This window comes from Astatotilapia calliptera, chromosome 4, assembly GCF_964374335.1.
Source record: "Astatotilapia calliptera chromosome 4, fAstCal68.1, whole genome shotgun sequence".
NCBI lineage: Eukaryota > Metazoa > Chordata > Actinopteri > Cichliformes > Cichlidae > Astatotilapia > Astatotilapia calliptera.
Genome location: NC_137425.1, coordinates 31721707 through 31743866, shown reverse-complemented (window position 1 = coordinate 31743866; position 22160 = coordinate 31721707). Strand labels below are relative to the sequence as shown.

General features: G+C 38.3%; 1 protein-coding gene across 1 annotated transcript; it reads right to left on the bottom strand.

Moving 5' to 3' along the window:
- Positions 1 to 294: 294 nt before the first annotated feature.
- On the bottom strand, positions 295 to 21292 carry LOC113021347 (uncharacterized). Its single transcript, XM_080300474.1, has 18 exons — positions 21208 to 21292; positions 17964 to 18045; positions 17629 to 17701; positions 16713 to 16748; positions 16310 to 16624; positions 15093 to 15401; positions 14459 to 14746; positions 14047 to 14340; positions 13620 to 13913; positions 13197 to 13490; positions 12770 to 13063; positions 12347 to 12640; positions 11955 to 12248; positions 9794 to 10087; positions 9379 to 9672; positions 3290 to 3634; positions 2185 to 2313; positions 295 to 2087 (listed from the first exon to the last, which is right to left on the bottom strand). The coding sequence occupies exons 3-18, from the start codon at positions 17657 to 17659 to the stop codon at positions 1948 to 1950; spliced, it is 3945 nt and encodes a 1314-aa protein (XP_080156600.1). The 5' UTR covers positions 17660 to 17701; positions 17964 to 18045; positions 21208 to 21292; the 3' UTR covers positions 295 to 1947.
- Between the last annotated feature and the right edge of the window lie 868 nt (positions 21293 to 22160).

The following is a 22160-nucleotide window of genomic DNA, read 5'->3' as shown; positions in this document are numbered from 1 at the left end:
ATCAAAACAGACACTCTACCAGTAATTTCAGTGAGTAGACTTTAATTTAGTCATATCCAATTTGGCACATTTTGGAAATAATTCAACAGGTAGTGCCTTACCTTTAGATAAGCCGGCTTTTGTCCACTCAAATCAGACCACTGGCTCGTGCCTGTCCGTTCGACAACCTCGGACCGTCCAAACTTTTAAATTCCACCCCAATACCACAGGACGAGCCCCCAAAATGTTAAGGTTCAAAATATTGGGGATGGAGACAAGAGAAAAAACCACAATAACAACACTGGTCCGGTCGGGTTGAGTCAAACGATGATTTAATGATCACACACGTGGGAGATGGACACTGATGCAGACAGCCTCAAAATCTCAAAATGGTGGAGCATTGCTCAAACTTTTATAGCCTCTGGTGCCTCCACCTTATCATAAAAAGCCTAAACATTCACATGCTTTCTCTCACACAGCGCCTGAGCTACGACCTTGGCTCCCTGTTTATCTGCTCCTGCTGAAATGGGGCAGAAAACTCCAGCACACTCTATTCTCTTCTACTCAGACAAATTAGACAATAACCTTCTGCGAACAGTATTTCTTATAACTCAGCAATATAATGCATCATAAAACAATATCATTCATTCACAACAAGTCAGCAATTTAATGTAATGCAAATCAGTTTAACTAATGCAATAGTTATCAGCTTCTTCTAATTCAGGAGAATAATGCAAACTAAAACTACATAATAATTCACAATCTTTAATTAGGGGTATAACATGGCATAAAATAATATCATAATTTTACAATATGCACGCACACACGACCTGTTGTGTGTTACTCGAATGTGTAATTATGTGTAATTAAAATGATTAGTAAGGTTAGAATCTTCGGGTTGCTTTCTAGCCGGTTTGGGTAAAGTGACCCTTTAAATGCAGTTTACACTTATTTAGAGCAAAAAAAGTCCAACGTGAAAATAATACCCCCCACCCCGTCTTTAAAAAAGCTATCAGCCAAAAAGAAATCTAAACACAATTGTTTCATTAGTTTATTAATAATTTCCTAAATAGTCGAAATTCTTTATGTGTGTAATGAGATTTAAGCATTTCGATATTTTGGCAGCAGCCTTTATTTGAATTTGGAGTAAAGCTGAACAACATCCATGTGCACAGTAATGACACAATGATTAAAACCACAAATGATGAGGTTACATTTAAATTTAGCAACAACGATGATGATGATGATGATGATGAAAATGATTATTATTTGCTATAATAAGTGCATCAACTTACACATCACTTGTTATTAGAATACAGTATAAAATAGATCATAGCTACGTGGAGCTCAGCACTCTTCAACCTGAGGATAGCTACCGAGTGTAAGTAATGTAACTGTGTGTGACCACTCACCTCACTTAGTTATATAAAAGTAAAGTGTGATTTGCTGGAACTATCCTCTGTGTTTTGACTGGAATAACTGAATAATTAATAAATTTAGCGTTACTGTGTTACATACCAAAATGTACACAGCTCTTTGATTATTTGTAAGTTTATTTTTATAGTTGTTCACTTTTTGCCTAAAATTCAGAATTTGTATTTTTGATAATTCTATCAATATTTGGTACACATGTCTCATTAGCATTTTCCTTTAGAAAGAATAATCAAATATCATTACATTTAAACACTGAGTCCTATGATAGAACAGTGGCCTATGACCTTGACCTGCGATAATGATTAATAATGCAAATACTGAGACTTTAAGTCTCAGTATTTGCTGAGTGTTTCATAATTATTTATAAACTAAGAAATCTTTTTCTAAGCAACACAGAGAGCACATTTGGGCTGATAATGACTGAATTATTAAAAGTATTATCGTGCTGTGGTATTTATTCTGTTTTTGAACAGGTCAGGTTTCACTTCTACTCCAACTGAAAATAAAAAGTTGGCTGCCCTTTCATTTTCTTTTTCACTCATGATCATGATCCTCTTCACACACAACTGTCTTCATACACTGTCCTTGATCCACCTTCTTCGTTGTGTCGTTCTGCTTAAAACTGATATAATGCGGCTCTTCCTCACCATCAATGGTGTAATTGTTTGAAATAACTGCAACACAAACATTAGAATATCATACGTCAGCAAATTGAAATACTTTCTCAGTTCATCTGTTATTGTAATGTACTGTAACTCTGTGCGCACACACTTTGAAAATGGACAAGGTCTTCAGACTTCTCAGCTTGTTTCCTTCTCCTGCAGACCAGGAAGACCACAGTCAGGACCAGCAGAAGCAGCAATAGGGGCGCTGAGACTGAGACGATCGTGATCATACTCACTACAACAGAAAAACATGAGAAAAACATGAAATTTGTGTTATTTAACATACAGTAGAAATGTTTTTCTCAGATATTAAATGTTTTATATTGCCACTGTCTGAGTGGAGTGTATCCTAACTTCTCTTGTCTTCCCCGACAGCAGTTGCCTCTCACAGTCTCTACACTGATTTCTATGTGAAGGATTGGTCAGGCCACAGGATATGATTTAAAACACTTCCTCCCATTTGCCTTGCCTAAGTGACTCTCTTGTAGTTTCAGGGTCAACAATGAGTAACCATAGTACACAGAACACAAACAACTGGCTGTTAGCACAAAACAAATGACAAAGCAAAAAAAAGCAAAAAACACAATTATTGACTGAGACAGGTTTTTTTCGCTAGTGACCAAAAAAAAGTAAATAACAACATTAAGGTAAGTAAACCAAGGCCATGAACAGATAAGTCAGTACTAGCCAGAAGAAAGACGGTCCAACAAAGATTGGTCTGGTAACTTAACTGGCCATTTTCAATTCATTTTAGCAGATGGAGTAACAACTAAGCAGATTTTTGTGGTGCTGATGAGTTGGCCAGCTAATCACATTTTTGCTAACTTTATCATCACCAAAAGGTTAGCTTAGCTACCTCAATTTTACTGAGATATGCAGCATGTATATAGCATTAGCTGGTTCGTAACATCCAAGTGAACTTTTCTTTTTATTACCCTATGTTTAACTGTTACTAACCAATACAGTCAATCCCACCGGTTCGTATAACATCAAGTACATGTCACCAAGCAATATAATAGTGAGGAATGCCTTGTGTATGTCTCATCCCTGTTTTGGGAGTTCTCATAAAAATGCATGTTAGGTGGCACTTCACCGAACAGCCACCAGTGTCATTAATAATAATGGTTTTCTGAGGATGCCCTGAGCTCAACGGACACCCAGAGAATATATTTGTTTTTTAGGGTAATTTTCAAATCAATTATAGGTCTTACTTAAGTACAGCTTCAATCCAGCCTTCTTAATGGTGACACTCATTGCTGTGAAGGTTGAGGTGAATTTCCTCGAGACAACTACGACCTCATACACACAGCTGTAGTTGCCCTGGTGTTCATAGTCAGCTTCAGGAAAAGTAAAGGAGGCTGAGTTATTGACAGCTGGCTTGGTCTCTGTGATGTTGGAGCCCGAGAAGATGAGGGAGAAAACCCCTCCAGGAAAGTGGGAGGAAATGGAGCAGGTGAAGACAAAGTCATCACCTCTGATGACCTCTACACCTTCAGGACCCCAGACCAGCCCAGTGTTAGGAGATGTCAGGCAGATGCTGGGCTGCTGCAGTGTCACTGGGTAAAAGTGAGACAGAGTAAACACAATTTAGGGTCGATTAAGGATTCTGAAGATGCATTGAAACTATTAAACAAGCTGAAGTGAAGCTGATATTTCTGGGTTATATTCTGTAGGAAAAACTAATTGAAAAGTTCCACTGCCATTTGTAATCGATATGCTGTTGGATTAGAGTGCTGTAACAAAATGTACAGACTTTGCAAGGTGAGATTGTCCAGCAGGGAACAGGGGTTATTGTAGCTGGAGCTATAAAAACATAAAAGTCCACTTTTAAGCACTGCTCTCAAAATAGTCTACCATGGAATTCTGCTTGAGTATTTAATTTTCTGGCAACTTTTTACTTTTCATCCTTACATTTTCAAAACACATATTATATTCAACAGTGTCTTTTATAGTGTTTATACTTGGGGGTTAAAGTGGGCTGGAATGAGTGCAGGTGCCTGTAAATTACACAAGTTAAGTCACGGTACTTCAGCAGCTAGTCCTGAAGAAGAGGAGCAAGCACTTTGGAAGTAATGTTTTTTAATTGGCAGGTAATTCCAAATGTAACATTTCTATCAGCTCAAGATCAACAGAGACACAAAAGGTAAGGACTGTGACACTAAATTAACTGCAAATTTAAGATTACATTTAATATCATAAGTCGAATTACATATGGGATTTGTACATGATGTGTTTTGATTAAAAAAAACGTTTTATTGTGAAACATCCTGCAAAATAAATTAAGCTCTACTAACTTTGTGTTATTTCAATGTTGCATAAAAATATTGGGTAGTTTTGTCCGGGATAAACAGGTCAGCTTGTTGTACTGTCTTGGGCTTGTGCACAGTGGCTGTGGTGCTCATGGTTAGTGTTAGGTTACATGAAGTAAAGGAAATTAATCTGCATTAAAGCTGATGATGCATAGATCAATTCACTAAATTCGACCTTTGCACCAATTGTATACAGTATACGGTTAGTTTAGGAAAGAGATTGTGTTCAATTTCAATTTTCATTTTCAATTTATTTATACAGCACCAAATCACAACAACAAGGCGCTTTATATTGTAAGGTAGATGTGAAAGATCTGCTCAAATCTTTTTGAATGCAGTTGTGCAAATCCACAAAGAGCTGCCTCCACATTAAGAAAATCTACTGGACCTCACGTTAATTATTATTCAGTTATTATGAGTTATGATTCTTTTCCTCACGCTGAGCCACTACAACTGATCTTAGGGTTTCGCCACCATTTGCACTGGCGAATCCTGCTTTAACCCTTCACTCTACTGATTTTCCTGTTTAGTTGTGGAGGAAAAGTTACCCTCTACATTATAGACAACAGAAAATAGAGCTTTTTAAAAATGCTTTTATTATCATATTAGTATAGCACTACCATATTTTTTATGCAAACGTACTGGAGGATTTTTAACCCTAACCCTGTTTTGTCAGGAGAGATGACATCCATCCCACTTCGAATGGAGCAGCTCTCTCATCTCATGGAAATTTGGCCGATTTGTTTGGCCAAACCCCACAAAATGTGACTATCCAGAGAAGCAGAGTTGCAGTTAAATATGCCTCTGCAACTTCTCTCCTCCTGTTGTCTCCCTAAAATCATCCCGGCGGCCATCCCCTTAGAGACTGTGTCTTAAAACAAACTAAAAATCGGGAAAAAAATCACTTAAACATGAAAAATCACAAAGAAAGAATAATGCAATATCCACTTTCACACCAAAGAGTAGAATAGTGAAATGCAGATTATTAAAAATTAGGTCTCTCTCATCCAAGTCCTTGTTGGTAAAGGAATGAATAATTGATCAACAAATCACTTTAGACTGCTTACAGAAACCTGGTTGCAGCAGATTGATTACGTTAGCTTAAATGAATCAATGCCTCCTTCAGAATCCTCGAAGCACAGGCTGAGGGGCGGTATGGCAGCAATTTTCCACACCAGCTTATCAATCAACCAAAGACCCAGAGAGTATTTGAATTCATTTGAAAGCGTGATGCTTAGCCTTGTCCACCCTAATTGGAAAACTCAAAAACCAGTCTTATTTGTTATCATCTATCGTCCACCTGGACCTTACACAGACGTCAGACGTTTTATCTGATTTATTGCTCAATTCAGATAAAAAAAGGATTGTGGCTGATTTTAACATCCATGTACAGGCTAAAAATGACAGCCTCAACATGGCATTTATTCTTTTATTAGGCTTTGCTCAAAATCTAAAAGAACCCACTCACCGCTTTAGTAACACTTTAGATCTTGTTCTAACATATAGCATAGAAACTGTGATGATTAGACGTCATCACAGTAGACGTCTTTCTGAAAGTGCTGTAACTGACTTTAACCCTCTGCACAGCAAATTCAAAAGTGTTAAATGTTTTGGTGTTAATAGTCTTCTTGCAAAAGTAGAGTTAATTTTACTCTAAGCAGAGTCACATTCTTTTAATGTAACTCTGAGGTGTAAAATGATAGTAGTTAAAATCTAATGTTAAAAATTAGTGTTTCTCTGTCAAATCTGGAGGTGTTACAATGGAAACATTAACTCTTGACCTCTTAACTCTAAACTCCTACAGGGGCTATGACACCAACAGAGTAAATTCACAGACTCCGCCCTCAGCACGGCTCCAATCGAAGCTGAAGTGAAGCCGTTTCAGAACATTTTGCTCTACATATTTGAGTTGTTTGCCATGCTTGGCAAGTCATTTTTTCAAAGATTGTTTCAATTATTATTATGAGCTTTTACTTCTGTGGCTCTTTGGAGTTGAGACAAAGCTGTGTGAAAGGCATTAGCCATGTTGCTCGGTGAAAGCATAATATTCTGTTTTAGCTAGCTGAAAGGTATTGTTTGCGGGCAAATACCACAGCCTTGAAAAAAAGCTTGCATGTGAATTTTCAGTCAAACTTTTGGTCAAATACACCTAAAACAATGTGTAGAATGTGAAATGTTGGTATAATGGTGCTACTTGAAGCCTGAAAACGATCGCCCATAAAAATAAAAAAAACGAGCAAACAGCAGTAGCTGACGTCCTGACTGGGTTCTACGGTAGCATAGATCCCTCCAGAGTTTTGTGCACACGGTTTAGGTAAAAATGAAAAAGGTTGAGGTTTTACATTTAGTTCAGTATTACCTGTTGCCTGTGTCCTTGTCTTTTGGGAAAATACTTTACACAAGTAATGGCTCAAAGAGGATTCCTTTTTTTTTTTTACTGTGCTGCAATTGTTTACTGGATTATTTGTGCCATTAATTAGTGTCAACTAATTTTTATTCAATCTCCACACAGGATATGCTTGTGAAGATGGAATATGGGGGAGAGCAGAAGTGCGTTGAAGTTCCACAAAGGGATGAATGAAGGACATGCGTATTGTATTGAAGAAATAAGTGATGAGAATGCTGTTATTTGCATTTACCATGTCAGACCTTTTGATAAACAAAATTCTAATGAAAGTGAGAACATGTATACTGTTACATCTTTCAGAAAATGTTTTGAAATTGTGGTGCACAGTTCAGAATAAATGTTTTTCAAAAACCATTGCATCTTTTTAGTAAATGTTTATTTCCAAAAGAAATTTCTAGTTCAGAACAGTAAAATTCCCGCTATTTAGAATGAATTAGAAGATAACTCTTACGTAGTTAAACTAAAATACTCTTTGAGAGTTAATATATAAACTCTTAACACCAAGTGTTAAATTATCAACTCCAGACAGATTTGGTGTTTAACACTAAATCAGAGTTAACGTACCAACTCTCCAAAAAGAGTTAAATTAACACTCTCTGGTGTGGACCCATATAGACACTTTAATAGTGTTGAAATCAAATCTGACAGTGTTAATTTGGACATGCTGGATTTGCTGTGTGGGGTCACCGGACGCGCCGGCGCGTCAAAATCATACGACCGATTTAAGACGACACAGCTACAAGATGCAGCGAGTCAGAGTCTCCATTTCAACTTGGGTCGAAAGTGCGGACTTCAAACTACATACCAGTTTTTGGAATTGTGTCGATGGGCCACGTAAAACCAGAGTTATGATAAAAAATACACACAATGTTTTTTTCAGAACAAAACTTACTCAAGTAAATGTAACGGAGTAAATGTAGCTCGTTACTACTCACCTCTGGTTTCGAGGTAACATCCTGCTCCTGAAATTCCGATATATAATCTCCAATACAATGCTTAGAGCATGCTATACGAAATAAAGGTACTGCAATGCAGTAGTTTGCATTATATCTGATTAATAGATTCCAGTTTGTTCATGTAAATGGACAGTCTTCTTCAAACACTAAGTTTAATTATGGAGTTCCAGATTGTTCCTTGTGTAACGATGTAAAAGAATGAATATGGTTTTGTTGTTGTTAAATTCCTGTTAAACTTGGGATCGCAACCATGGGTTTATTTTGAAACTTTTATTTTGAAAATCCGCAGCGGAAGTCTGCTACTGGTAAACGGGCTTTCCCTAAGCTAGTTAGTAGCAATGAAGCTTTTGCTGTGGTAAGTTCTTCCTCAGTCCGCCCTGACTGAACATGAGTTTAAAACATATTTGAAAATCCTCATTGAAGTTAACATGACAGTGCATTAACAGCATGAACTGCCCATACAGTAGCATCTGAGTAGATTTCAGTTTTATGACCTTGTTTTGCAATTATGGGTTAGACGGTAGGAAAAATGGACACGCTGAGCTAGCAGCTAACAGCTAGAGGAGACTGTCGTGTCTAATAATTTTGAAACTTCTCTTGATAGTTTGGGCAGAATCCTGTTGCTGGAAACTCATGGTTATTCATGTCCCATGTTATTGCAGGTATGTGTATTTGAAACATGTATTTGGTTGAGCTGCAGGCTAATTCTGTTCAAGAAATACTGCTTATTAAGTTTTGCCCAGTAGATGGCAGCATTGTTCCATTTACTATTGTACATGAAAGGAAATTTTGGCTTTGGTCTGGAAGTTTATTTATATTTACATGAATGTGCATTTAAGTGAATTAATTTCTCTTTTGTTACCTAAACCACAATGCAGTAATGTTTCTATTTTATTTTCCGTGATAAGTTTTGTTGCCATTTTATTTTTCAATCAATATTTGTTTTTTATTTATTTTAAGAAAACTGAGAGTTCCACTATACGATCATTAGCTTATCCGTTAGTAGCAATGAAGCTTTTGCTGTGTTTGGGCGGAATCCTGTTGCTGGAAACCCATTGTTATTCATGTCCCATGTTATTGCAGAGACCCACAAAAAGGGGAATAAACCACGCCTGAGCCCTACCCATCTCGAGTCCAGAGAGTTTTACTCATACAGCACCGGAAATAGAGACTGAGGGGGGTTACACTTGCTAGGACAAATTCTGTTTGCATTATACATGCTTCACTTACGTGGTATCATTACAAGACATAGCATACATTGTCAATGCTATGCACATAATACCCAGCTTTATCTAGCCATTCAATTAGGCTTTATTTATACTGTGCCTCAAGGCGCTTTACCGGTATATTGTAAGGTAGACACTCAATAATACAACTGAGAAAACCCCAGCAATTTAACTAAAGTTCTTTCTCAGAGTCTGGAAACTCAAGTATTTTGCTCTATCTCATCAGCATAATCTACTGATGATGTTGTTTTTGTATTTTTAACTTGCCATCTTTGCTAAAGTCACCGTTAAGTTTGCTAATCAGATTTCTTCTGTAACAGTAAAGAAAAGGTTTATGGAATTACATATCTTACTTAACATCTCAACTTTCATTTTGAGTTAAAGAAAATAGGTTTCTCTTACCAGCAACAGACAATCCGACAGGGTCACTTTTTGGAGAGCTGAAGTCTTGACTTGATACTCTTGTCTGATACTGACACTGGTACGATCCCTCATTACTGAAGTTCACTTCAGTGATGTTGAAGGACGCAGAGTTTGTACTCGATGTTTGGCTTTTCCTGAATGAGCCTGAGCTCTGCTGCAGAGTGAATGTTCCACCTAAATGCTGAGTAGAGATTGAACAAGTGATGCTAACGCAATGTCCCCAAGTCACCTTCCCCACAGGCATCACGAAGACACTGGGCTTTGGGAGGATCACTGAAGAAATATAACACATTATTAGTTTATTTTCTTTTTGGTGAGGAATAACTCACTAAATTGAATTTCAGTATTCATCCACATAAATGATAAATCATAATAGGCAAATCTTTTTTCTTACATGTAACAGATATTCTGACAGAACTGCTTTGAGGGGAGCTGAATTCTCGCCCTGAAACCCTTGTCTGATACTGGCACTGATACAATCCCTCATTATTGAAATTCACTTCAGGGATTCTGAAGACAGCAGAGTTTGTGCTTGATGTTTGGGTTTTCCTGAATGAGCCTGAGCTCTGCTGCAGAGTGAATGTTCCACCTAAATGCTGAGTTGAGATTGAACAAGTGATGCTAACATCTTGACCCCAGGTTACTGCACCACCAGTGTTTGATGTGATGGTGGGATTTGGGAGGATCACTGAAAAATAAATAAATAACATAGTGGGTGTTTCATCTTAGAAAAGGTATGAGTTTCATTTCACTTTAGCTTCCTGTCAACTCAATTCCATTTCAATTAAGGTGACAGTGGCACAGAGGCTGAAAGGATAACTTTCGGTTGAGAAATGGAGACTTACAGTTCTTTAACATTTCATCAGCAATCAGCCGAAAATTTTACATTTCAATTTTTACCAGTAACAGAAACTCCGACGGAATCACTTTGTAGGGATCTGAAGTCTCGACTTGATACTCTTGTCTGATACTGACACTGGTACGATCCCTCATTACTGAAGGTCACTTGAGGGTAGGGCTGCCACGATTTGTCGACTAGTCACGATTACGTCGACTATCAAAATCGTCGACGACTGATTTAATAGTCGACGCGTCGTTTGAAGCTTTGTAAGATCACAAAAGACGCAGGAATAAGTGGCAGGATTTAAGAGTTTAATAACGGACTGAAACAGAAGATGGCAGCATTGCATGTACAAGGATGTCAGCTACCGTTAAACCCCGAAGAAGAAGAAGAAGCAGTTGTGTCCCAGCGCAGTTTCCAACAATGGCGGCAGCTAGTTAGTTTTAATGTTACTCTTATTATTCTTTCTGGGTCACAAAATAAACGTTTAACATATTTTCAGGCGAGAATGTAGCTGTGTAAACCTCAAATATCTGCTCAGTTTATCAGGACACCACATATTTTCAAAAGCGCTCCGACGTTTTCGGAGACATCTGTTACCCACTAGCTCGTTAGCGAGCCGGGGGCTAGGCTCACTAGCACCGTGAGAACACCGGACTCCCCGCAAATCGTTTTCAAACCCACCGCTGTCTTTCGCTACTCAGGTTAAATATATATGAGTCACTTAGATAACTTAAAATGTTATTGTTTGGCTTTTTTTTTTTTAGTATTTTATTTGTTCCTGAGTAAATCAGTTTGTCTGAGATTAAAGTTATAGTTTTTACACAGCTGAATAAACGTCAAGCAGACAACTGATTATCAGAAGTGTGAGATGCTCCAGAATATACTCCAGTGTCCTGTTATATTTTAGATAGCAAGGAGTTTATTAAACTTCACCGAAACAATCTGCAAATTTCATTAAAATTTAATAAACTATCATCTTGTCTTTATTTTTAGTTAGCACAGACCTTAAACACTTAAAGCTGTAAGCTAATGATAGTTATATAAGAGCAGATGCTGCTGGTGCAATAAGCTGTAGTTTTACGTCCAACGGATGATGATCTGATTAGTCGACTAATCGCAAAAATAATTGGTGACTAGTCGACTATCAAAATAATCGTTTGTGGCAGCCCTACTTGAGGGATATTAAAGGTAACAGAGTTTGTACTCGATGTTTGGCTCTTCCTGAATGAGCCTGAGGTCTGCTGCAGAGTGAATGTTCCACCTAAATGCTGAGTGGAGATTGAACAAGTGATGCTAACGTCTTGGCCCCAGGTCACATTCCCCACAGGAATCATGGAGATGCTGGGCTTGGGGAGGATCACTGAGAAATAACCGAATAGTGGTCTGTGAGAAAAGTGATATCTTCCTAGCTTCTTTCATTGCCTTTGTGAACTACATGAATACACATTGAAACAATGATTGGAAAATATATTTTCCCTTTCGACTGTCCAGCCAATGTTACTAAATGTAAATTTACCCTGTATTTAGCCAAATTCCATGCTATTGTTTTCTTTCAGAAAATCCAACTAATTGAAACCTTGCAAATCATTCTGACAAATGAGTGGATCAAGTGCACTTATAGTCTTGTAGGCTGATAGAAGCTGACTTACAACTTCTTTAACATTTCATCAGCAGTCTGCCCAAATAGAAAATTTCACATTTCAGTTCTTACCAGTAGCAGAGATTCTAACAGAATCACTTTGAGGGGAGCTGAAGTCTCTGCTTGAAATCCTTGTCTGATACTGACACTGGTACGATCCCTCATTACTGAAGGTCACTTGAGGGATATTAAAGGTAGCAGAGTTTGTACTCGATGTTTGGCTTTTCCTGAATGAGCCTGAGCTCTGCTGCAGAGTGAATGTTCCACCTAAATGCTGAGTTGAGATTGAACAAGTGATGCTAACAGTTTGGCCCCAGGTCACATTCCCCACAGGAATCATGGAGATGCTGGGCTTGGGGAGGATCACTGAAACACAAAATCATATATTTGCCTTTCTGAGGTTTAGCTCTATATTTCAAATTGAGATGATGAAAAGAAAAAGACCAACTAAAGTTCCTCCTTACCTGTAACAGAGAGTCTGATTGAATCACTTTGAGGGGATCTGAATTCTCGACCTGAAACTCTTGTCTGATACTGACACTGGTACGATCCCTCATTACTGAAGGTCACTTGAGGGATATTAAAGGTAGCAGAGTTTGTACTCGATGTTTGGCTTTTCCTGAATGAGCCTGAGCTCTGCTGCAGAGTGAATGTTCCACCTAAATGCTGAGTGGAGATTGAACAAGTGATGCTAACAGTTTGGCCCCAGGTCACATTCCCCACAGGAATCATGGAGATGCTGGGCTTGGGGAGGATCACTGAAACACAAAACACAAAATCATATATTTGCCTTTCTGAGGTTTAGCTCTATATTTCAAATTGTTGTTGTTTTAATTAATCTATTTGAGATGATGAAAAGAAAAAGACCAACTAAAGTTCCTCCTTACCTGTAACAGAGAGTCTGATTGAATCACTTTGAGGGGAGTTGAAGTCTCGACTTGAAACTCTTGTCTGATACTGACACTGATACGATCCCTCATTACTGAAGGTCACTTGAGGGATGTTGAAGGTAACAGAGTTTGTACTCGATGTTTGGCTTTTCCTGAATGAGCCTGAGGTCTGCTGCAGAGTGAATGTTCCACCTAAATGCTGAGTTGAGATTGAACAAGTGACACTAACATCTTGACCCCAGGTCAACTCTCCAGCTGGCCTCTTAGAGATGCTGGGCTTTGGGAGGATCACTGAAGAATAAATAAATAACATAGTGAGTGTTTCCTTTCAGGAAAGGTATGACTTTACATTCCAACTTGGTTTCAACTGAACTTTTATTTAAAGTTAACAGAAAACAAAAAAGGAAATATCTTTGTCTCTTACCAGTAACAGAAACTCTGACAGGGTCACTCTGTGGGGATCTGAAGTCTCGACCTGAAACTCTTGTCTGATACTGACACTGGTATGATCCCTCATTACTGAAGGTCACTTGAGGGATATTAAAGGTAACAGAGTTTGTACTCGATGTTTGGCTTTTCCTGAATGAGCCTGAGCTCTGCTGCAGAGTGAATGTTCCACCTAAATGCTGAGTGGAGATTGAACAAGTGATGCTAACAGTTTGGCCCCAGGTCACATTCCCCACAGGAATCATGGAGATGCTGGGCTTGGGGAGGATCACTGAAACACAAAACACAAAATCATATATTTGCCTTTCTGAGGTTTAGCTCTATATTTCAAATTGTTGTTGTTTTAATTAATCTATTTGAGATGATGAAAAGAAAAAGACCAACTAAAGTTCCTCCTTACCTGTAACAGAGAGTCTGATTGAATCACTTTGAGGGGAGTTGAAGTCTCGACTTGAAACTCTTGTCTGATACTGACACTGATACGATCCCTCATTACTGAAGGTCACTTGAGGGATGTTGAAGGTAACAGAGTTTGTACTCGATGTTTGGCTTTTCCTGAATGAGCCTGAGGTCTGCTGCAGAGTGAATGTTCCACCTAAATGCTGAGTTGAGATTGAACAAGTGACACTAACATCTTGACCCCAGGTCAACTCTCCAGCTGGCCTCTTAGAGATGCTGGGCTTTGGGAGGATCACTGAAGAATAAATAAATAACATAGTGAGTGTTTCCTTTCAGGAAAGGTATGACTTTACATTCCAACTTGGTTTCAACTGAACTTTTATTTAAAGTTAACAGAAAACAAAAAAGGAAATATCTTTGTCTCTTACCAGTAACAGAAACTCTGACAGGGTCACTCTGTGGGGATCTGAAGTCTCGACCTGAAACTCTTGTCTGATACTGACACTGGTATGATCCCTCATTACTGAAGGTCACTTGAGGGATATTAAAGGTAACAGAGTTTGTACTCGATGTTTGGCTTTTCCTGAATGAGCCTGAGCTCTGCTGCAGAGTGAATGTTCCACCTAAATGCTGAGTTGAGATTGAACAAGTGATGCTCACAGTTTGGCCCCAGGTGACTGCACCAATAATATTCTTGGTGATTCTGGGCTTTGGGAGGTTGACTGAAAAATAATATATGTGAAAAGTTCATATTTCCTTTAAACTAAAGAAGGAACTTGTCATTAGGAATTACATTAAAATTATATTAAATTAAATTGTATAAATTTTATCAAAAGTTACCTGTCACTGAGAGTCTCACAGAATCACTTAGAGGGGCGTTGGAGTCTGGAATCAAATCCCTCTGAAACTGACACTGGTAGGATCCCTCATTGTCAAGGTTTACATTAGAGATACTGAGGGTAGCAGAGTTTCTGCTTGATGTTATTCTCCTGCTGAATGAGCCTGAGGTCTTTGTGAAGATAAATGCTCCACTTAACTGATCAGCTGTGATCGAACACGTGATGGCGACATTCTGACCCCAGGTAACTTGACCAGAAGGACTAATGGAGATCCTGGGTTTTGGTTTGTCTGTTGAAAAGCAAAACAACATAGAGTTGAATGTATAACATCTTCATTTTCATTTTTAAAATTAAAAGAGGCAAATAGTGAGCATGTAGTCACAATAAGCAGAAAAATGCATTTTTTTTAAATAATGTAAGAAATGAAAGTTTTTGAACATTTAGACTCTCACGCACACCTTTGGCTTGGATTTTCTTCTAGAAAGATTGAATGATTACAACATTTAATATCTAACATCTTTAGTTCATGGTTAATTCAAGCAGTGATTAGTTGTTACTTCAGTATTTTGTGTGACATCTAAAGTGATGACCATCTATACCTTATTAAGTATTTATAAATGAATCTTTTTTCTCACCTAAACAGGCAACGCCAGCATCCTCACCATGTCCACAGTCATGTTTCCCCAAACCACTGTGCTGACATGCGGTTAGAAAGCTTTCAGTTCCTGAACAGGCCACTTCGTCAAGCCAAATCTGTCCTGTACCTTGACCAAAGTGAGCTGATCGATAGGTATTTACTGCTGCCCCACAGCCCAGCTGTCTGCAGACCACTTTTGCATCATTTAAGTCCCAGCTGTCATCACACACTGTTCCCCAGGAGCCTCTGTGATAGATTTCAACTCTTCCAGAGCACTGAGTTGATCCAACTAATCTTATCTGTCCAACTATGAAAAAATTAGAGAAGATTAACAGAGTTTCAATGTTTTACACACAAAACACATGGAAATGATAAAACTATATGTACAGGAGAGGCCTGCAGAATTTGCTCAACTAAAACAAATGCAAAACGAACAGGTGGTCCTTTGTTGCACATTAAGAGAGAAATTCCGAGTTAGCAGGTGTAACAGTCAGAGCCATGGAACAACATACGGACAGTAACACAAACTGAATATACAGTAAATGTTGCTACAACCTGTCTCAACTAAGAATAAAAACATTCAAACTCGAATGTAACATATGCAGGTAAAACATCCATCGATTTTCTTTCATTTCTGAGTTGCAGTGGGGCTCTATCCTATACAAGCTGTCATAGAAAAGGAGCCAGGCAGCAACCTCGACAGGTCACCAGTCTGCCGCGAGGCTAACTCATCCAACCATTCACACATTTACACACATGGTCAGTTTAGAATCACCAATTAATCTAACCACATGGATGTCTTAACCTTGGACTGGGGAAGCTAGAATACTTGGGGAGAACATGCAAACTCCACACAGAGAAGACCCAGACTAGGATCTTCACGCTGTGAAGCAACAGTCTTAACCACTGCATGCATGGCTTCAGACACTCTACCAGTAAAAACAAAATCTTTGGGACTCAGCAATGAAAAAGAGTCTAGCTGAGTTGTTTACTTGTATCATTTGGAGATGAGCTCTGCTTTTTTGTCTATTTTGTTTTTAAGCCAAAAATAATTAGAATCATAATATCAGATTGTCAGAAAATGTGATTTGGATTTACCAAAACAGAAGAGTTAGGACATTTTGTAGCATCAATGACTAAAGTAGCTTCAAAGAAATGTCCAAAGATACATATTCATGTGTTAAGCTTGAACCAACCACAAAATTTTCGTCTCACCTGAACATGTGACACCAGCATCTTCACCATGTCCACAGTTATGTTTCCCAAATCCTCTGTGTTGACATGTGGTTAGAGAACTTTCAGTTCCTGAACAGGCCACATTATCAAGCCAGATTTGTCCTGTACCTTCACCAAAGTGAGCTGATCGATAGAAATTTACTGCTGCCCCACAGCCCAGCTGTCTGCAGACCACTTCAGCATCATTTAAGTCCCAGTCATCATCACAGACTGTTCCCCAGGAGCCACTGTGATAGATTTCAACTCTTCCAGAGCACTGAGTGGACCCAGACCCAGCTAGTCTGATCTGACCATCTGTCAGAGAGATATAACAAAGATTCAAAATCCAAATATTTCCCACAGAACAAAAACAGGAATTTGTTACATGGGAGAATGGACCAACCTGCAACAGGTGAAGATGTCATGAAGAGAAAAGAGACTAGAGGGAAGAATCAAAACGATGCATCAGTGTGTCCATGTAAAATTCTACATCATAAATGGTAAAACTGTTGTTCATTCAACTTGAGAACACAAGAATTTCAGTGAAGAACTGAATTTTTCCAATTTCTCTGTAATTATTTTTCTCTATAAAGAATATGGCCGGTGCTACCCATGTGTTGAATATTTTAAAAACATAAATTTCACAGCTCAGCCTTCTCAACCCAACAGGAGTTAAATTGATGTCTGATGTATTTTTGCTTTTTCAGTGTTTCACGGTGAACAAAGAAAAAGAAATACATCAGGCTACTTACAGCTTTGTTCTTAAATCAATGACTACATGCAAAACATTCATATCTAAAGCTTGAAGATGATGTTGGCCATTTAAGGATTTTCAACAATGTAAACTGCTCCCGAATCGTCACTCTAACACTAACACAGCCATTTTGACATTGAATTATTTTTTGTTCATTTTTATATCTTAATTATATAAATCATCATGTTTTATTCTGTGTTCAACGCTGTTACCCTTCATTGATAAAAGACATAACAGCAGTGGGATTTTCTTTTCCACCCGTGACTCTACATGTTTGTAGTTTACAAAACTTTATTTTATAGTTTTTTAATGTATTATTTTATGCTTTGGTAATGATTCAAAAACTAAATTTGTTGGGATAAAGCACTAATAATTTTCCTTTGATCTTGAAAGGAGACACAAATTCCTTTGGGGCTGTGCAAAGAGGGGATCCAGTGCATAAATACACCAAACTACCTGCTGTGGTGACCTTTTGTGAATAAGCTGAAAGTAGCTGCAGCTTCTTTAGACATGACCAGTCACACAGACCTCTTTCACCCCCCCCCCCCCCCCCCCTTTAACTCACCTAAAACCAGTCTCTCTACATGACCGCACATCCTGGTCAATGAAGGTTTTCCAGCTCAGCAGTTAGACAGAAACTGTAAGATAGCACAGCAGTGAGGTTTGCTGCTTCTCCACCAGTAACAGCATCAGAGTGTTAATGTTTTAAAACTCAACATTTATCTGAAGCTTCATGTGCAGTGATGGAGAAGTAGTACAGCTGCCATGATGTACAAATATTATACCAATATTAGAGTGAGACAGAGGGTCATATTGACTCACTCAAAGCATAATGTTATCTCTTATGAATGATCAGTCCAAAATAAACTTAAATTAGCTTAATGTAAAACAGATACTTACCTGAATGGCCTATTTCATGAGGGTTTACAAATTCTTGCTAGCTTCAGAAGATGCTCAGTTTGAATGCTGGAGCCGCAGTGGCCTGGGGAGATTTGGTGAATTTAACAGATTACTCTCCATGTGATACAGTCGAATCATGTTGCCACATATGTTGAAGAGTTAAACACTTCAGCTGATATAAACATTTTCTTCTTTGATCTCAAAAATCAACACAGTCTCTCTGTGGTTTTTGGGACATGATTACTTCTGTTCTCTTCCTGAAAGGTTATGTCTAAGCAATAATCATATTACTTTTATGTTCTGATTTTATCTGTTTTGATTTTATATACTGTTGTTTGTTTGTTTGTTAATTAGTTAGTTAGTTTATTTGCTTGTTTTATTCAATTTTAAATCATGCTTTTTATTTGTTCTTGTTTCTAATGTCTCTGTAAAGCACTTTGAATCACCTTGTTGTTGAATTGTGCTATACAAATAAACTTGCCTTGCCTTGCCTTGCCTTACTTGGATAGCTTTGTGTGTGTAATGGTAGTGCAGGCTTTACCTCTGTTATTCTACATGTTGGTCTTAGTTCTGGCCAGCTGGGACATTTCCCCCCCTCAAAAGCAACATTATGTAACATGTAATCCATTATTGTGTAAACAGACCTCACAATGATTGTAGCTAAACTTATAACTTCCGTTTCTGAGGTCAGCATCATCACCCGTACCCTAATGATATTAATAATATTACTGTGTTAAATTGGGCATCAGTAGAAGGGTCATCAGCTTTTGTTTTGAGAACGTTGTATTCTCAAGAATGAAAGAACTGCTGAATTTTGAGGAGGTAAATTTGCAAAATAAGCTGTTTGTAGAGATCGACTTCTTCTTTCTTTGAAATAGAAAGTTTTTCATGTATACTGCCCCAGTCTGAACCCTGACCTGAGTTCAGGGCTCACAGGATATCCTAGGATTTATTGCTGAGTACAGTTGGCTTTAACACTGTATCAGTGCTTTTATTAATGTAACGCAGTCATGTTTGCACACTTTGCAAGTCTCACTGACCAATCAAAGCAGTTTAGACAAAAAGTCCTATTTTAGCCAAAGGTTCCTGTCAAACTTTATAGGATAGGATACTGGAGGAAACCAACACAGGGACTTGGAGAACATTCTCCCTGTTTCTCTTGAATGTGCTGTAATCACACAACTAATCACAAAAAATAACTTGGACTCATTGGTGTTTAATAATTATAGACTTATTTCTAATCTTTTATTCCTCATCAAAAATTGAAAACATTTTATTACAAGTAACTAAATGAATATCTTACATGTCGCAGTCTTTACTTTTCCATGGAGGTTTCAGATCCAATCACAGCACAGAAACAGCAGACTGAGTGCTGCTCAGTCTCAGTGCTGCCTTTGACACTATGGAGCGGGACATTTTAATTCAAAGGCTTCATGGCTCTGTTGGTTTAACAGGTGGGTTGATGGTTGGCTCTCATCATACTGAAGACTTGAGGGGCTTTTGTGTGTCTATTAGCGGTTTAATATTTGCACAAATAAAAATTCAATCTGGTGTTCCTCAAGGCTCGATCCTTTGGGTCCATTACTCTTTAACATTTACATGCTCCCACTTGGTAAGAATCATAACATATCCTACTCTTCTTGTGCACATAATACTTATCAGTTTTCCTCTGATGATCTGACCTCTATTCAGAAAGTAATGAGCTGCACTGATGGCATTAATCACTGAATGATTCACAACCTTTTAGAACTAAACAGATTGAAGACAGAAACATTTGCTGTTGGTCCAAAAAAGTCAGAGACAGAATATTTATCATTGCCTTTTCTAAAATGAAGTGGGTTCAGTGAAGAAGGGCAGAGATAGCTCAGTAGGTAGAGTGTTCGCCCCATGATCAAAAAGTTGGAGGTTCAAATCCATCGAACAGCTCGCCTAAGATACCTACACACTGCTCCCCGGGCGTTGAATTGTTAGCTGCCCACTGAGTTAGTGGGTTAAATGCAGAGGACTAAACAATTTCTTACAGGATTAATAAAGTATACATTATTAACTTTAAACAGTTTGCTTGATATCAAAGCATAGACTATGCTTTGATATCAAGCAGGTTAGATCATTATATGCTCTATTTTCTGTACACTCCAAATCATCAGTAAGACGACTCCAGCACATTCAAAATGTACCAGTCGGAGTGCTTATGCAGAGATCTGACTCTATTACCCCAGTATCAGGATCACTTCATTGGCTTCCAGTGCAATATAAAATGATTGTATTAGTTCCCAAAGCACTCTATGGTTTGACCTCCTACTACATCTTTGACTTGCTCACTGTTCAAATACCAGTCAGATCACTCAAGTCATCAGCTGCAGATCTTTCAACTGATCGTAGATTGAGACCCAAGTGTGCCTCAGTTTCTGTGGTCCTGTTATTTGGAACACCTCTCCTACTGATCTGGGCACATCTTGTGCACATCTTTAGTCATTTTGGCCAATTTTTAACATAACCAAAATAAACAGACTTCCTCGCATATGTTTACTAAGACTGAAATGTCTTTGTCCGTGTCTGCTTTTTAAAAGTTGTAATATCTGTTTGGTACGGAGCCCCGCAGGGGACATGGGAGAAAAAAAATGAAGACGGACTTTTGCGAGATCTCGCAAAAGTCCGTCTTAATCTCGCAAAAGTTTTAGCCGCATTCTTCGTAGGCCGCCAGCTCGAAGCCGACCGGGAGGTCGAGGCACGATGTGCCGGGAAAGCGGTGTTCCTCCCGGATGTAGTAGATCTCGACCTCCCATTAGCTTCGAGATGGTGGGTGTCAGATCTCCGAAAACGTCGGAGCACTTTTGCAAATATGTGATGTCTTGTAAACCGAGCAGGTATCTGACATTTACACAACTACATTCACGCCTCAAAATATCTTAAAAGTGTATTTTGTGACCCAGAAAGAGTAATATTACAACTAAGTAGCTGCCGCCATTGTTGGAATTCAACTTTTGCGAGATCTCGCAAAACTTTTGCGAGATCCCGAGTTTGTTTTGCGAGATCCCGAGTTTGTTATATTATAATATAATATTCTAAAACTAAAACCTAACAACTAAGAACTAAAATGAAAAAAGCGAGCTCACTCTAATAACTGACACTGACCCGAAAATCAAATTAAGGACGTCTAAATTATGCTTTTAATGTAAGATTAAATGCTATAATAACCATAGTAGGCATTAACAGGGTTATTACTAGTATTATTATTGCTTACCACCAGTTTTACTCCCCAGATTAAGTTCCCTTGATGTGAGGTTTTCCTCTTCTTCTTTCTGCAGTGAAGTGAAATTTAAGTTGAAGATTCAGCTTTTTATTGCTGTGTTCAAGACCCATCCCACACTGAAAATGTGCAAGTGGTCAGAAGTGGACTTCCAGGGAGAGGTCATAGTTGACCAACGTACAAAAGGGCACTACATGTCTTGGATGAAGTGAGGTTAAAGCTGTACTAGTACCTCTCCGAGAAGAGATGAGGCTGAATGCACCAAATTTAACTCAGTTAAAGTTTTTGAGTTTTTAGCTTCCCATACTTGTGATCATACTTTGTATTTAAAGGTCAAATAAATGTACTTCAACTTCAACAGGTCATCATATTCTAAGAAGCTTGGAAAGAACAGTGTCTTGACTTCTTCAAGTTTCTTGAAGACGTTTCACATCTCATCCGAGAAGCTTCTTCAGTTCAGTTCGATGAACTGAAGAAAATTTTCGTACTTCAACTTCTCCTGTTGCTGTGGTTAGAGTTGACCCTGTTTGTCCAAAGAGTAAACAAGGGGTACCCCACCTCTCACACTATGACAGCCGGGATAGATTCCAACCACCTACCCTGAACTGGATAAATGGAAGAAACTGGTTGGATAGATGGAAAAGGCTGATGCTCCATACAAACTAAGCTCACACAGCATACTGCTGAATGACAGAGGTGATGGGTGCTAAAAACTGGTCTCTTTACACCTATCAGTAATTACTGCAAATCAGTAATCTGGTAGTCCTTCCATAAATCCAAAACATACCTTATATGAATTTGGTTTATTTCCACTTAAAGATTTTCTCCTACACCTTTGACCACCACCCAGTACTGATTTTGAAAGTCCTGTACTGGTATCAGCCTAAAGATATTTATAAAATCACTGTGAAAAGCAGAATTTACCAAAGACAAAAACACATATTTTC

Excerpts from the sequence above, each read along its gene's own strand:
- LOC113021347 (XM_080300474.1), bottom strand. The coding sequence starts at position 17,659 with ATGTGCGGTCATGTAGAGAGACTGGTTTTAG. Across the intron at positions 13,064-13,196 it reads TGTCAGAGTTTCTGTTACTG|TGATCCTCCCAAAGCCCAGC; the intron begins GTAAGAGACAAA and ends TTTATTCTTCAG. Across the intron at positions 2,088-2,184 it reads AGACCTTGTCCATTTTCAAA|TTATTTCAAACAATTACACC; the intron begins GTGTGTGCGCAC and ends TTTGTGTTGCAG.